The sequence below is a fragment of the Rattus norvegicus genome, chromosome 6 (assembly GCF_021556685.1).
Source record: "Rattus norvegicus strain SHRSP/BbbUtx chromosome 6, alternate assembly SHRSP_T2T, whole genome shotgun sequence".
Classification (NCBI taxonomy): Eukaryota; Metazoa; Chordata; class Mammalia; order Rodentia; family Muridae; genus Rattus; species Rattus norvegicus.
This window is the reverse complement of record NC_141539.1, coordinates 110,574,271-110,589,381: the sequence shown is the minus strand read 5'-3', so window position 1 is coordinate 110,589,381 and position 15,111 is coordinate 110,574,271. Positions and strand designations below refer to the sequence as shown.

Here is a 15,111-nt window from a genome sequence, read left to right as displayed (position 1 = left end):
ATGCCTCACAGACTTGTCTACCTTCTGGCTATAGGCCATCTGATGGAGTCATTTTTTCAGTGGCGGTTTCCTCTTCCCAGATGAGTCTAGCTTGTGACAAAACAAAACAAAACAAAACAAAACAAAACACAAAGAACTGAACACCTTCTCCATCCTTGCTGCTATTCGGTCTCTCTGGCTTCTATGTATTTTGCGCTTCCGCCCTCCCCATCCCTTTATGCCTCCTCCTTGCCTGGTCTTTCCATGTTCATGACCTAAGTATCTTGAAATCCTATGTCTCCATCCATCCTCTTGGCAAAAGTTCAAATATCGCTCTCTTACCCCTGAGACTTTCTGGAGTCTTTCCATAAGTCCATTATTTGCACCTGAACCCCTGTGACTCTGCCATCCTCAAAGACCTTGGATTCTAGACATATTTGCTTGATTTATAAAATATATAAATGTATACATTTAATATATCAATGTATAATATATTATATATAAATATACTATATATTATAAGCACAATATAGTGGCTTCTGCATAATATATTATACATTATATAATAAATAATGTATAATATATAATATAATGGATATGTTAATATAAAATATATAAATTTATAAAATTCTGGCAATAATAAGTATATAGTTTTATTAAAAATATACTACATGGTGCATAATGGCATAATGTATTGTCTAGAATGTTCCCTGCTCCCACCTTTCACTCCTCCAAGAATGTTCACATTAGGAGCCTAAGGTTATTAGGTAGGAGATCTCAGCCTCTAATCATCTCTGGGACTCCCTCATTGACACACCCAGAGACATCTCCCTTTGATTCTCTAGGTGTTTTTAATCCAATCAGATGGGCAATAAAGAGTAACCATCACTGAGGCTAGAGGGAGATTGCCCTGAAGCTAAGTACACTGTCTTAGTTAGGGTTTTACTGCTGTGAACAGACACCATGACCACGGCAACTCTTACAAAGGAAAAGATTTCATTGGGGCTGACTTACAGTTTCAGAGGTTCAGTCCATTATCATCGTGGCAGGAAGCATCCAGGCAGACATGTTGCTAGAGAAGGAGCTGTGAGTTCTACAGCTTGGTCTGAAAACATCCAGAAGGAGACTGTCTTCTGCTCACAGCCAGGAGGAGGTCTCTCTTCTGCACTGAGCAGAGCTTGAGCAATAGGAGTCCTCAGAGCCTGCCTACACAGTTACACACTTCCCCCAACAAGGTCACACCTATTCCAACAAGGTCACACCTCCTAATAGTGCTATTTCCCATAGGCCAAACATATTCAAACCGCCAAAAGCACTCACTATTCTTGCCAAAGACCTGCATCCCCAGAACATACGTTTAGGTGGCACACAGCCACCTATAACTCCAGTCCCAGATGATCCAGTGCCCTCTGGCCTTTGCAGGCAACATAAACTCACACAGGTTCACATACATACACTAAAATGAAATAGATAAAATTTTGAAATAAACGTTAGCCACTTGGGGTTGGGGATTTAGCTCAGTGGTAGAGCGCTTGCCTGGCAAGCACAAGACCCTGGGTTCGGTCCCCAGCTCCGAAAAAAAGAAAAAAGAAAAAAAATTAGCCACTTAAATAGAAAACTGGGGACTTTATGTGGGTCTCCCAAGTTCTTTCAGACTTTGGCTGATCCATGAAATCATGAAATCTAGGGATAGACTGTTGGTAACATTAACTAGGACTTGCCTAGAACGACCCCAGGGAGATAGCAAATGCCATCCTCGTGTCTAGGAAGTTTAGAAACTGCTGTCCTTAGTAAGTGTTAGCAGATCCCCTTCTCCCCAGGGGCTGTTGCCTCTGACTACCACCTTCTTACTGAGGCTCCTTGGTAGCCACCATTCGGTGGTCCTTGAAGGCAGCACTGGCTCAAACATGGTGCCGGGCCTTGTCTTAATATCTCATAGCCATTGACCAAGGCAACACACACAACAACACTCAAGTTGTGGTGTTTAAGGACAAGCACAGTTAGCAAGGTTGGATGTCTGGGATGAACTCCCAGCTCCCTGTCTCCATCTCAGCCCAGATGCCTGTGGTTATGGAAGCCACGGGTGAGCCAAGAGGCTGCTGCCCTCGCTCCACACTGTCTGCTCTCCCTGCAGTCTGAGGGCTCGCTGGGGCACAGAAGGGCAGAGCAGTTTATGGGCCTTTTGTCTTTTAGCTCTGTCACATCAGTGGATGACAATGAGTTGGGTTTAGGAGAGGGTCTGAATGTTAAAAAGCAGTGTCTTACAACAGATTGGACCCTTGGCCCGTTACGTGTCAGGATGCTTGGACAACACACTCTCTTTTCTTCTTTCTTTTAGATGGAGAAGAATTTTAAATGGCTCTGTCATATTTTCTCCTTGGGTTGGGTGTGAGGTCGTGTGGAGATGTTTAATCCAAATTGTAGCTAACCCTGTTCTGTCCTTTTCTGCGTGCACTTTGGAAAATCCTGACATACTTTTTGTCTTGTGGGCATTCACTCGTATTAATAAAATAATCAGTAAAACAATCTATTCTCCCAGGTCTCTCAACCACTCAGGGAAGATACTCCTGACCCTGTTTTGCTGTTGAGTATGATGTGGCTCAGAGTGGCTAAGGAATGCCTCGCAGTCACACTGCTGGGAAGAGGCCAAATTAGTTTCCTTCTGTTTCAAACTCCTTCCTTTTCCCTCTAAGCAGTCAGCTCCTCTCTACAAGTAGGGGAAGCAGGATTGGCTACCCAGAGTTCTTCTCTGAGAAGTAATTCAACTGGCCCTGAAGATGTTTGAAGCTTATAATAACACCAGCTTCCACACAGCTCTCTTGGGCAGTCTCTTGGAAGCCTTGGAAGGAGTTTGCTTTGGATGGATAGGACTACGCTAGGCGAATCCTGAGAGGAAGGGGACTGAGGTTTGGGTCCTCAGTTCTAGATCATTATCACTCTTAGAACTTCCGCATGACTAACAGGACCTCTCCTACTCGGACCCCCAAACTTGGGAAACGGGAAGAGGATTTGTTGCTGATGGTTCTAGAAGGAGCTGCATTGAGATTTCCAGGAACCAAGGCTTGTGCCATAGGGGGTAGGGCAGGTCCTGGGGTAGGTCCTGGGGTAGATGAGATGACCAGGCTCTGACGTCCAAAACTAGCTCCAGTCAGCAAAGAGGTCATCGCTTGAGCTCATGGAGCCAACTGCTCTGGTGTAGGAGGGGGCTAGGGTCCCAGACCACATCCTATAAGGGCCCAGAATCCAATGGGGAGGTAAGGAGTAGGACCCAAGGCTGACTTCCATGACTAGACTGACCGAGAACACGCGTTTTGGAGTCAGGGTGGTCTATCTGGAATCCCAGCATGCCGGTTTAGCTAATGTCTAATGTCAGCTGAGTCTTTAGCCCCTTTTAACTTCCACATTCACATGTCCTCACACCCACCATGATCCAGATGTTGTTGTATATACAGTGGCTCATACCACTGTCAGAACACTAGGGTGTTTACAAGAGAGGCAGTCTAATAACAAACACGTTGAGAATCTGTTCGAGTTTATGAGATAAACAATTCAAACAGTTGTCAAAGGACAAGCCATAAATACAGTCATGAACAAAATTCCAAGCTCAAGTATTTTTAAGAAGAGAGGGTTGGAGAAATGGCTAAGCTGTTAGGAGCACATATTGTTCTTACAGAGGACCCAAGTTCAGTTCCCAGCACCTACGGGTGGCTCACAATCATCCATAACCTCAGCTCCGGATATATAATGCCTCTGGTCTCAGCAGGCGACTGTATTCACATGGACATACCCAAACACAGCCATACATGTATACACGCAAAAATAATCTTTTTCAAAACTTAAAATTGAGAAAGGAGGGAAAAGCAACATTAAAGCATCTCTATTATGCTTGTTCAATTAACATGTTACAAAATCTAGCAGTAAGGCCCAGAGTAACAGGGAGTGCATGCCTGCAACCCCAGTTCTCAAAAGGAAAAGTAGAATTATTGGGCTAGCCTGGACTATGTATCAGACTCTCAATAACAATGACGTTACAACAGTAATTACAATTATAAGCTACACTAATGAGCGTGTGCTCCATGTGATATATTTTTGGCATTTTATTAAGCTTTAAACCCACTTTAACATTTTTAAAGATTTATTTATTGATGTATATGAGCAGTCCATTTGCATGTATGCCTGAGTGACAGAAGACAGCATCAGCCAGAAGAGGGCATCCAGTCCCATTGTAGGTGCTTGTGAACCACCATGTCGGTGCTGGGAATTGGACTCAGGTCCTCTGGACGAGCAGCCAATGCTTGCCTGCTTGCTCCTTCCTTCCTTCCTTCCTTCCTTCCTTCCTTCCTTCCTTCCTTTTCACCCCAAACACTGCCCCCTTCCCAGTCCCTCCTCACAGAGTTTCTCCCTCCCTCCCCCTCCCCTTCTCTGAGAGGGCGGGGCCCCCTGGGTTTCCCCCCACCCTGCACCCAGTGCTCTTAACCACTGAACTAACTCTCCAGCCCTCTTAGATTTTAACTAATAAAAAAAAACCCATAAAGTTGTGTATATGAATGGAGTTCAATGTGATGTTTGATAAATGTATACACTGTGACACTTAAATGTTTTGACATGATCCCCTTCAGAAAACAATACACCAAAGTATATTAAAGCTGAAGACATTTGCAATCTTTGGTACAGTCTTGGTAGCCTGAGGAATTGAGTTAACCTGAATGTCATAGCTGCTTTCAAAACGTTTATTGTTAAAGAGATTTTCAATCATATAAAGTTCTTATTAAGAACTCTCAGGGCTGGGGAAATGGTTCACTTGCTGAAGTGCTTTACTACACAAGCAAGAGAAGCCAAGTTCAGTCCTAAGCATCATGGGAACAAAAAGGCTAGGTGTGGGGCCACACCCTTGACTCTAGAGTCCCAGCTCTAGGGAAGAGGAGATAGAAGATCTGTCTTAGGTGTCATCATCATGATATCATCACCATCACCATCACCACCACCACCATTACCACCACCAACCACCATCACCACCATCACCACCATCATCACTACTACCACCACCACCACCACCACCACCACTGCCATCACCACCATCACCACCACCACCACCATTACCACCACCACCACCACCACCACCATTACCACCACCACCACCACCACCACCATTACCACCACCACCACCACCATCACCACCACCATCACCACCACCATCACCATCACCACCACCATCACCACCACCATCACCATCACCACCACCATCACCACCACCATCACCATCACCACCAATACCACCACCACCATTGTCACCACTGTCACCACCACCACCATTGTCACCACTGTCACCACCACCACCACCATCATCACCACCACCACCACAATCACCACCACCACTATTACCACCACCACCATCACCACCACCACCACTATCACCACCACCACCATCACCATCACCATCACATCATCTACACTACTGAATCTGGGCTCTGTATGCTAGCTTGGGCTTCATGGCCAGCCATGCTAGCACAACTGGTAACTTCTAGGTTCAGTGAGAAGGTTCTCAAAAAATAAGCTGGAGAGTAGGTGAGAAAGACACCCAGTGTCAAACTCTGACCTCCACACACATACACATATGTGCACATGCAGCTGCACACAACTGTGCACACCCATAAACACACATAAAATACCAAATGTATAGGATGAGCAATGAGTCCCCCAAAAGAATAGTTAAATTCTTTTATGGTTATTTATTTATTCGTGTGGGGGGCGTGACATGCTTGTGGCGGCCAGAGGACAAGAGAGGCATCTTCTTCCACCACATGGAATCGAACTTAGGTGGTCAGACCTGATGAGGAGTGCCTTTACCCACTGAGCCATCTCAGTGGCCCTAAAGGAATATTTTAACGGGAGACAATATACCATACGTGAGAGACTTTCCACGGCGAAAACCAATAATCTAACATTGCGACAGGAGCCTGTGTCTGGGCTGTGATTCAGATCAGCTGCCTCAGGGCAGGGAAAATAAATGTGTCTTTGTATAAAGTAGGGTGTAATGTTAAGTGAAAACATTTAAATTGCATCTGTAGCTGATGATAATCTTATAAAGTCACATCTGTGAGCAAAGGTTGAAAGAAAGGTGGAAGCGTCTGCCGTGTTGGGATGAAAGATGAATTCATTTTTCTCTTTGGATACGTTCTTGCATTATTATTGTTATTGTTTTTGGTTCTTCTATTCTTTTATATTAATTAATCGGGAGATAGGATCTAGGCTCTGCCCCCGAATGATCTGTGATATTTATTTGTTGCTCATCAGTTCCACATAATAATTCACATAAAAGGACATATGGAGATGTGGCAGGGGTAGGTGTAATGAGGCATATCTGTAATCCCAGCACTGCGAGCTGAGGCAGGAGGACAGTGAACTTGAGGCCAAACTGGGCCAAGCTTCAAAATAAAATGTTTTAGGCAAGGCTGGGGCCGTGGTAGTGACAGAGTCCTTGCTAGCACTCTAGCGTGCGCATGGTCCTGGGATTTATCCTCAGTACTAGTGGATGAACATAGCAGGGCTCTGGCACACACTGTGGTCTCAGTGCTGGGCTGGCTCATAAGAGGGCTCTCAAAGACTCCTAGAATGTCAGGGCTACCGGACAGTCCGATGCTGCTTCATGTTGCCGTCAAAGGTCCTGAGGCTCAGAGAGGCTGGCTCTCCTGAAGGTTCCAATAGGATTAGATCCTCCCCCCATAGAAGACTGTCCACTCCTGGTCCTTTTATCTGGGCACTTATACACTCAGGGGTGGCATCTATGGGCTGGCATCTTAATGGAGAGTGTTCTTCCAGAGCAAGTGCTGGGCCGAGTGCAGCCAAAGGGCAGAGGGCAGAGAGATGCTGCTCCTGGGATGCGAAATCCAGGGCCATGCTTGTCCCCACAGGACCCTCAGCCAGACCCGTCCCCTGCAGCAGCATGCAGGACTGTCCAGAACAGTTCGTCGTTATCCGGCCACTGGTACCAATGGCCAACTGATGTCCAACGCTCTGCCTTCAGGACCAGGACCTGAGCTGAGAGACAGCAGCCAACAGGCAGCACACATGAACCATCTCTCACACCCCTGGGGTAAGCTGCTCTGCCTCTGGATCTGGGAGAGCAGAGCATCTAAACCGAACCTGTTCTTGCCTTCACTCTCAGGGCACTCAGCTGTCACCTTGTCCTTCACTTTTTCAGCCAACCGACGACCAGTATTGTGCACTCGCTTTGTGCCGAGTCCCAGGGTCCCGAACTAATCCTTCTGGACGTGGCTCCTATTGAGACCCCAGGACCTTGACTGTTGTCTGACATCTCCTGCTCTGTGGTCTCTGAAGGCCTTTGCTTCTTTCCTATCCAGCTGGGGGCCTCAACTCTTTGACCCACACACTTCCACATGACGCTTTCTGCAAACTCTGATAGGAAACCCCCGGTGTTTCTGGACACACACCGCCATGCACACTGTCATGCCTACAGCCCTCACTTCCTCCATGGTGTTTTGCTGGCTTCCCCACACCCTGCTAAATGAAGCTGGTAACTAGACCCCCCTAGTCCTGACTCTAGCCGTTCCTCAGACCTTATCTCCCCGTTATTTCCCTTAGGAAACTCCCTCTCTGCCTGCTGGAGCTGTGTTCCACTCCCTACCCTTGTGCTCAGAGCCTGGCTCTGCACTTTTTGTCTGTGTAATGATGGGTGCCCTAGATGTCTCCCCACCTCGGGCCAAGTGTGAAGTGGGATATTCCGTTAGACACATGAGAATGGCCAACGTAGTTTTGAGTGGTTCTTCTTGCAGTAGGGTATGTCAGTGTGTGCAAAGCATGGAGGAGCACGTCTGGGTGCTTCTTGAGACCATTGCTCTACCTTGACCACAGACCTGGTCTCCAGGTCTTAGAAGATGCTGTAGGATGTACCTTTATCCCAAAGGCCTGGAGATCAGGATTATGTGTGGCTCTGTCCAGGACCCAAGTCCTCTCTCTGCAGGGCTGAACCTCACCGAGAAAATCAAGAAGATTAAGGTCGTCTTCACTCCCACCATCTGCAAGCAGACCTGTGCCCGGGGCCGCTGTGCCAACAGCTGTGAGAAGGGTGACACCACCACCCTGTACAGTCAGGGCGGCCATGGGCATGACCCCAAGTCTGGCTTCCGTATCTGTGAGTTCCCTTTCCACAGATGGTCTTGGTGTGGTGGTGGTGGTGGTGGTTAGGGGTGCTGACCTACAGTTCTGTCACAGCAGGGAGTAAATAAAGTCTTATCCCACCTCTGTCCCCAGCTTGGCTGTGTGGCTCCAAGCAAGTCACACAACCTCTCTGAGTCCGAGTTAGATAGAGAAGAACCATGCTTCTGCCTGTGTTCTAGATCATTGTGGTAGACTGGAGAGACACTGGGGGTGGGGGAGTGGGGGGTGCTTTTCTGCTTGCCTTTATGCCAGGGCTTCAAAGAAGGTCCATGCATTTCAAAGGGGTGCCACACCCTCCAAGTCCCCCAGATTTAGTGTACCACTCCCCTGCTTGTGTCACCAACTGGAGGTCAGCTGCCAATCACCTTGAGTATTGTTGTAGATTTCTGCCAAATCCCCTGCCTGAATGGAGGCCGCTGCATTGGCCGGGACGAGTGCTGGTGTCCAGCCAACTCTACAGGGAAGTTCTGCCATCTGCCTGTCCCACAGCCAGACAGGGAGCCTCCAGGACGAGGCTCCCAGCACAGAGCCCTGCTGGAAGGGCCATTGAAGCAATCCACCTTCACGCTGCCTCTCTCCAACCAGCTGGGTGAGTGGCAGCAGTCCGGGCAGGCAGCCTGGGAGGTGCACCAGGTAGGGCGTGTGCTGTCACCATTTCTATGCTGGATGGGGACAGGTCTCCATTTCACTCCCCACATTTCTACCTCCCATTCCATTGGAGTTCCTCCGTGCATGTGACCCTTAACCTTTGTCGGGGAAGACAAAGCAACTAATGGAGCCTACCCCACCCCAACCCCCAGCCTGGGCAATAGAGGGGGAATGGGCGGGGTGGGGGGACTCAGCATGTATTTCATTTCCTTGCCTTCTGTAAGGCAAATCAAAGATTCTAGCACACAGGATCCTATAGGAGTTGGGCTGGGACCCATGAGCCCGGAGTGCCTATGACGATAGGATGGGCGGGGTGACCCTAAGGTATTCCATGGGTTTCACTGGTTTAATGGCGCTCAGGGCTTCACAAGACCATAGAGGAGGCAGAATTAGGAAGAACCACAGTTTCTGATGCAGAGCTTTCCATGAGGAGGAGTTACCACTCCCTCCTGTCCCGGGCTGGGGGTGGGGCATTGTTCTGGTTACACGGACAGGCAAAGAAATGGAAGGGGGCTTTTAGAGAGGCACCCAGTCTGGAGCCTGCCTAACTTACGGTGGTGGGCACTCTTCCTAAGGGCAGAAAAGTGAGGTTAGGAGTCTGTTTCTCAGCTCTGATCCCAACCCTTCTGCCCAGCCTCTGTGAACCCCTCGCTGGTGAAGGTGCAAATTCACCACCCGCCTGAGGCCTCCGTGCAGATCCACCAGGTGGCCCGGGTCCGGGGTGAGGTGGACCCTGTGCCAGAGGACAACAGTGTGGAGACCAGAGCCTCTCATCGCCCCCATGGCAGCTCAGGCCACAGCCACTGGGCCAGCAACAGCATACCCGCTCGGGCTGGAGAGGCCCCTCGGCCACCACCAGTGCCGTCCAGGCATTATGGACTTCTGGGCCAGTGTTACCTGAGCACGGTGAATGGACAGGTGAGAACGAAGTCTCTGCCTCAGGCCTTCAGGGACAGCTATGGTTCCCCAGGCCGTACGTCTTCCTTGTCCTTGTGGAATGTGTCTGCAGAAACTTCCATTTCGCATATGGAAAAATCCAGGGCATAAAAGTGCCTAATGGGCTGGGGCTGTCGGTCGCTCGGCAGAGTGATTGTCTCATATGCAGAAGGCCCCACTTTGATCCCCAGCACCACATAAACCAGACATAGTGGTGCCCACCTGTAACTCCACCACTGAGGAGTCAGAGGCAGGAGGATCGGAAACTCAAGGCAATCCTTGGCTACACAGTGCATTCAAGGCTAGCCTAAGCTACAGAGACCCTGTCTAAGAAGGGGAGGGGTGCTGCATGGAGAGAGGCTGGGTCTCCTCCCTGAGCTGAGTGTACCTGTCAGCGAGTGCCAGTCACACAGAAGGGGACCAAGGGAGTCCCCCATTAGAAGAGCCGTCTTTAGTTCGTGCAGTCTAAGGTAGCCTAGAAATTGGTCTCAGCAAAACATTAGCTTTCTGCGAGTTGAGCCTAGGACCCTTGGTGCATGGACAGTAAGTGTCACAGTTGTCTCTGGTCTCTTTTCCAGTGTGCTAACCCCTTAGGGGAGCTGACTTCTCAGGAAGACTGCTGTGGCAGTGTGGGGACCTTCTGGGGGGTGACTTCCTGTGCCCCATGCCCACCCAGACCAGGTGAGTACTGGTTTCAAGATGGAGAACTAGGGGAGTCTGTCTCCATCTGTTACCACCCAGGCTGTTCCCAAGGCCAGTCCATATTTCCAGATGTACCTCAAGGAGTCCCCCCAACAGCTTGGCCAGTTCAGCCCAGCTGCCCAGGCGTTGGGTCTCTGTTCAACCTGATAGTCTGTGGGGACCTCTATTTTGCAGTTTATTATAGGGATTTCAGACTATGATGGATCCCTTCCACAGTCTCACGTATATCTTTGCCTAGGCCCCAGAACCCAGAATGCCTCCCTCTCCTTTCTCTGAGGTCCTCGGGCTTCCTCCTCTTTCTCCTCTTCTTCCTCCTCTTCCTTTTCCACCTTCTCCCCCCACTGAATGGGAGTTGAGTTCCCCAACACCTTCAACTTTGGGTTGAGGAGCCTCAGTTCCTTGTTCCCTTTGGATGATGGGGTAAAACTCAGCACACATTCATTCATTCAGTCAGTCAGTCAGTCAGTCATTCAGTCAGTCAATCAGCAGATATTGGCTGGGTGCCTCTTCTGTGTCAAGCACTGAGGATCCAGTGAGCAGAAAATCATTCACACTGCTCCCAGAAGCCTTAGTCCGACGCCTGGGAGAGGTGACCAGGTGCCCGTGTGTGAGCATGGCTTCCGCCTACCCAACCTGCCTTTCCCCCCAGGCCTCCCTCATTCCTGGGCCTGGACTGCCATGCGTCTTGTCTGCCAGCAGTCAGCTCTGTGAGCTGGTTTTGTGCGGGGCCTGGAGCAGAGCCCAAAGTCAGGAGGGGCAGGGCTGCTCCCAGCATCGGGCACAGCAGTGGAGCTGTGAATTGCATTTTCCACACTAAAAGTGCCGATGGCCTCCCAGGACAGTGTGCTTCTGTGAAGCCCTGGAGAAGGCCTTGCGGTCCACCCATGCCAGGAGCCAGCCTCTGCTCTGCTTACCTATCTCTCTCTGCCTTGGTCCCCTCTCCCGTGAAGTCCAGCACTGAAGGATGAGAGTGTCGCCTCACAGAGTTGTTGTGGGGACTGCATGGTATACATTATAGCTGGGCCTCCATAACTACAGTCCTGTGACTGCAGATTCAACCAATCTTGGGTCAAAAATATTTGAAGGACAGGGCCAGAGAGACGGTTCAGCCGGGAAAGGCACCTGGCCCTACACTGACAACTGGGGTTCAATCCCTGAGTCTCGCATGGTGGAAGAGCTGTCTTCCCCACATTGCCCTGTGACCTCCACATGCTCACGGTGACACTTTCACACGCACACCTATACGCATGCCCGCACACAAAAATAAGTAAGAATATATTTAATTTTTAAAAACATATTTGAAAGACAATCCAAGTTCCCCAAAAAGCAAACCTCGAATTTGCTTCTGGCAGAGCCTGAGGCTGAGCCCACACAAAACGAGGTACCAGCTGTGCGGTCGTATGCTTTGATTCCTCTCACCACACTGGGAGCCTCAGCTGTCTACAGTAGGCACTCGGGTCTCGTTTACCTCACACCCTGCTTACTGGATAACTGAGTCTCTACTGAACACACACAAGACTCTTCCAGTCACTCTCCCTAAAAAGTATATGACGCTAATTTGCTCATCATTTACATTGTATCAAATATGATGATCAATCTAGGAATGACTTAAAGTATATGAGAGACAATGTATGGGCTATATATTACGCCATTTTGTATAAGAGACTTGAGCAGCTACAAAATTTAGTATCTGGGAGAGTTTTGGAATCGATCTCCCATAGATACTGAGGGGGAAGGGTGTTGATGATGTTGATGATGTTGGTGGTGGTGATGGTGGTGATGATGATAATGACGATGATGATGATGGTGATGTCGATGATGTCTCCTCAAGAAATGGAGAGGGGACCAACTAACCTTAGGAAGAAACAGATCAGTTTACTCAGGGACATTGTGTGTGTGTGTGTGTGTGTGTGTGTGTGTGTGTGTGTGTGTGTGTGCGCACATGCACACATGCTTTTCTTGTTTTCCCTCCTCAAGCCAACTCTTGGGACTTCTATATACCATGTTTGGTTCAGCCAACAAGTGTTATCACTGACTGAGACACATTGGGTACGGAGGCCCTGAGTGGACCACGGAGGGTGAGGTATATGCGGTGCCTCCCCTCTCTAAGCCTCAGGGGCTGTGGCCGGCTTTAGAAATATAGAACCGGGGTTGGGGATTTAGCTCAGTGGTAGAGCGCTTGCCTAGGAAGCGCAAGGCCCTGGGTTCAGTCCCCAGCTCCGAAAAAAAGAACCAAAAATAGAAATACAGAACCTGCTGAGCGTCTGGAGCAGGGCCAAGTGTGTGGGACAGCTAGTGTAGCCAGGCTACTCACAGGTCCTGGGCTACTCTTACCCAGATTAGGGAATGGGGATCCTTCCCCGTGACCAGAGCCGTCTTCATAAATATGCAAATTTAGGGTGCCCAAGGCATCCTTAGATGTGGTGCTTTCCTGCCGCACACACCTTGCTGTCTACACGGAGGGGTGGGGGGCACTGGCTGAAGTGGGTGAATCAGGGAAAGCTTCATGGAGGAGGCACCATAAGGATGAGCTATGAAGGATGATTGGGATAGTGTGGCCAAAGGAGTAGGGAAGAATTTAGCAGTCCAAGGAAATGTCATTTGTAGGCGAGACCAAGAAGAGAGTAATGGCCCCTGGAGAGAGGCATGCAGTCCATCGTACAGGATGGCCCCTGCATAGCATCAGCCCTGCTGGGGACAGCTAAAGCCTGCTGCTGCTGCTGCTGCTGCTGCTGCTGCTGCTGCTCCTCCTCCTCCTCCTCCTCCTCCTGCTCCTGCTCCTGCTCCTGCTGCTGCTTCTTCTCCTGCTGGTGCTTCTCCTGCTGCTCCTGCTGCTCCTGCTGCTCCTGCTCCTCCTCCTGCTGCTGCTGCTTCTCCTGCTGCTCCTGTTCCTGTTCCTGCTGCTCCTGCTGCTCCTGCTGCTGTTGCTCCTGCTGCTGGCCAGAGTGCTGGCCACAGGGCTGAGCTGCTCAGGGACCCCTGGCCTAGTAGGATTGTATTAGAAAGGAGCAGCAAGTGTTCATCTAAGAGGCAGTTCCAGGGACGCGGCCTCCAAGGCTCCTGCTTGTTTGAGGCCAGAACAGTGCCATGGTGTTGCCTCTGGAGTCTGAGAGACAATGGAGGGGGAAAGTGGGCCCGGCTGCCAACAGCTGTGGCAGACAAACAGGATTCTAGAAGGAGCCTCTCCAGAATCCTGCTTCCATCACAGCTGAGGTCCAAGCTGCTCTCAGAACCATCCTTTGGGCGAGTCCGCAAACCCCAGGAATCTGAGGCTTGGCTGTGCTGCATGACCCTGAGACCTTGACATGCAGGTCCCTGATAGGGTCAGGGGAATAGGGCCGTGTGGGTTCTTGAGGTCAGTTCCTGTTCTTCAACTGGACAGTGAAGTTAAAGAAGGAGACGTGTCAGGTGACGCTAGTGGGAAGGAAAATATAAGGCACCTTGGATTATTCGTTTAAAAAATTTAAACATTAATTTATTTAGTGTGTGTGTGTGTGTGTGTGTGTGTGTGTTTAGGTCAGGGGAAAACTTACAGGAGTTGGTTCTCTCCTCTGCAGTGTGAACTGCAGAGACTGAACTCAGGTCACCTGGCTTGGCAGCAAGCATCTACTGCTGAGCCACCTCTCTGGGTCCCATATTCATCAATTTTAAATGTCACACTTACTGGTTGCCACATTTAAGCAAGAGCATAGGGTCCTGCATGTTCAGGATGCAGAGATGCAGGCTGTGGGGATGGCTGTGTTACTGAAGGAGCCTTAGCCTGCTCCTCTCAGCAGGGACTGATGTGCACAGTGTCTGTGGAACCACTTCTGAAGGACGTCCTCACCTAGAAGGTGGGAATGGGTGAGAAGACCCACACTTCATGGCATGGGCTGTGTGCCATTCTTATGAGCTTATCCCACGGGTTGACCAAGGACCCTGATTCCAATGGAGCTGGCCAGCTCTGACAAGACAGGGCCTGGACCTCAGCCACAGTGGGCATGGGAGAAGCTCTCTGGATCAGTTGCATGACCTGTAAATGGTGGTGCTTTGTGTATATTTTGGCGCAGAGCACGGAACGAACCTCTCCACGTGCACACTTAAAACTCGGCTCTGTCCCTCCATCTCTGTGGTGCCCCCACCTCGTACCCTTAGTGCTTGGCACAGCTCAGCAAGCTGGGCACCAGGGTACAGACCCTGGGATGGCAAACGTTCCAGCATACTGAGCAAGAACTAACAAAGACAGGGCAACATAAACATTTCAAGCACATGAAAGTGTAGCTGAGCACTGCTCGGGGAAGGGGCGAGACATTAGGAGACTTGTTTGTGCTGACAGTTTGCCAGGACATCTAGCTCCGTGCCTTACCCCAGGGCTGGCAGGGGCGTTTCTGTAAGTAGGCATGACAAACAAGCTACTGTGTGAGCAATGGAGAACAAAGGAGCTGCTGGGTGAGCTTGGGGGCTGCTCGACAAGGAAAGCAGAACTTCTGGATTCTAGAACATTCCCAGCCTTAATGGCTTTGCTTTTATTTCTCCTCCAATAACAGGAGACCGTGTCTCCTGGGCAAAACTTTGTCTTCCCCAGCAGAATCAAGTCACCATGGGAGCAAGAGAACAGACAGCCTAGGACCCTGCATGACTCCATGACTTCCCAAGGTCATATTGGTCTTTCGAGGTTTTGAGTCTGAC

The 15,111-nt window shown here is 49.8% G+C and overlaps 1 protein-coding gene across 4 annotated transcripts in view; it reads left to right on the top strand.

Annotated features, from left to right (window-relative positions):
* The window catches only part of Ltbp2 (latent transforming growth factor beta binding protein 2), a 96,522-nt gene that overhangs the window by 36,819 nt on the left and 44,592 nt on the right, over positions 1-15,111 (top strand). For all 4 annotated transcript variants that reach the window (NM_021586.2, XM_087554451.1, XM_087554450.1 and 1 more), the window contains 5 exon segments: positions 6,891-7,072; positions 7,961-8,131; positions 8,540-8,746; positions 9,440-9,723; positions 10,320-10,422. In NM_021586.2, the coding sequence (NP_067597.2) occupies positions 6,891-7,072; positions 7,961-8,131; positions 8,540-8,746; positions 9,440-9,723; positions 10,320-10,422 (947 nt within the window).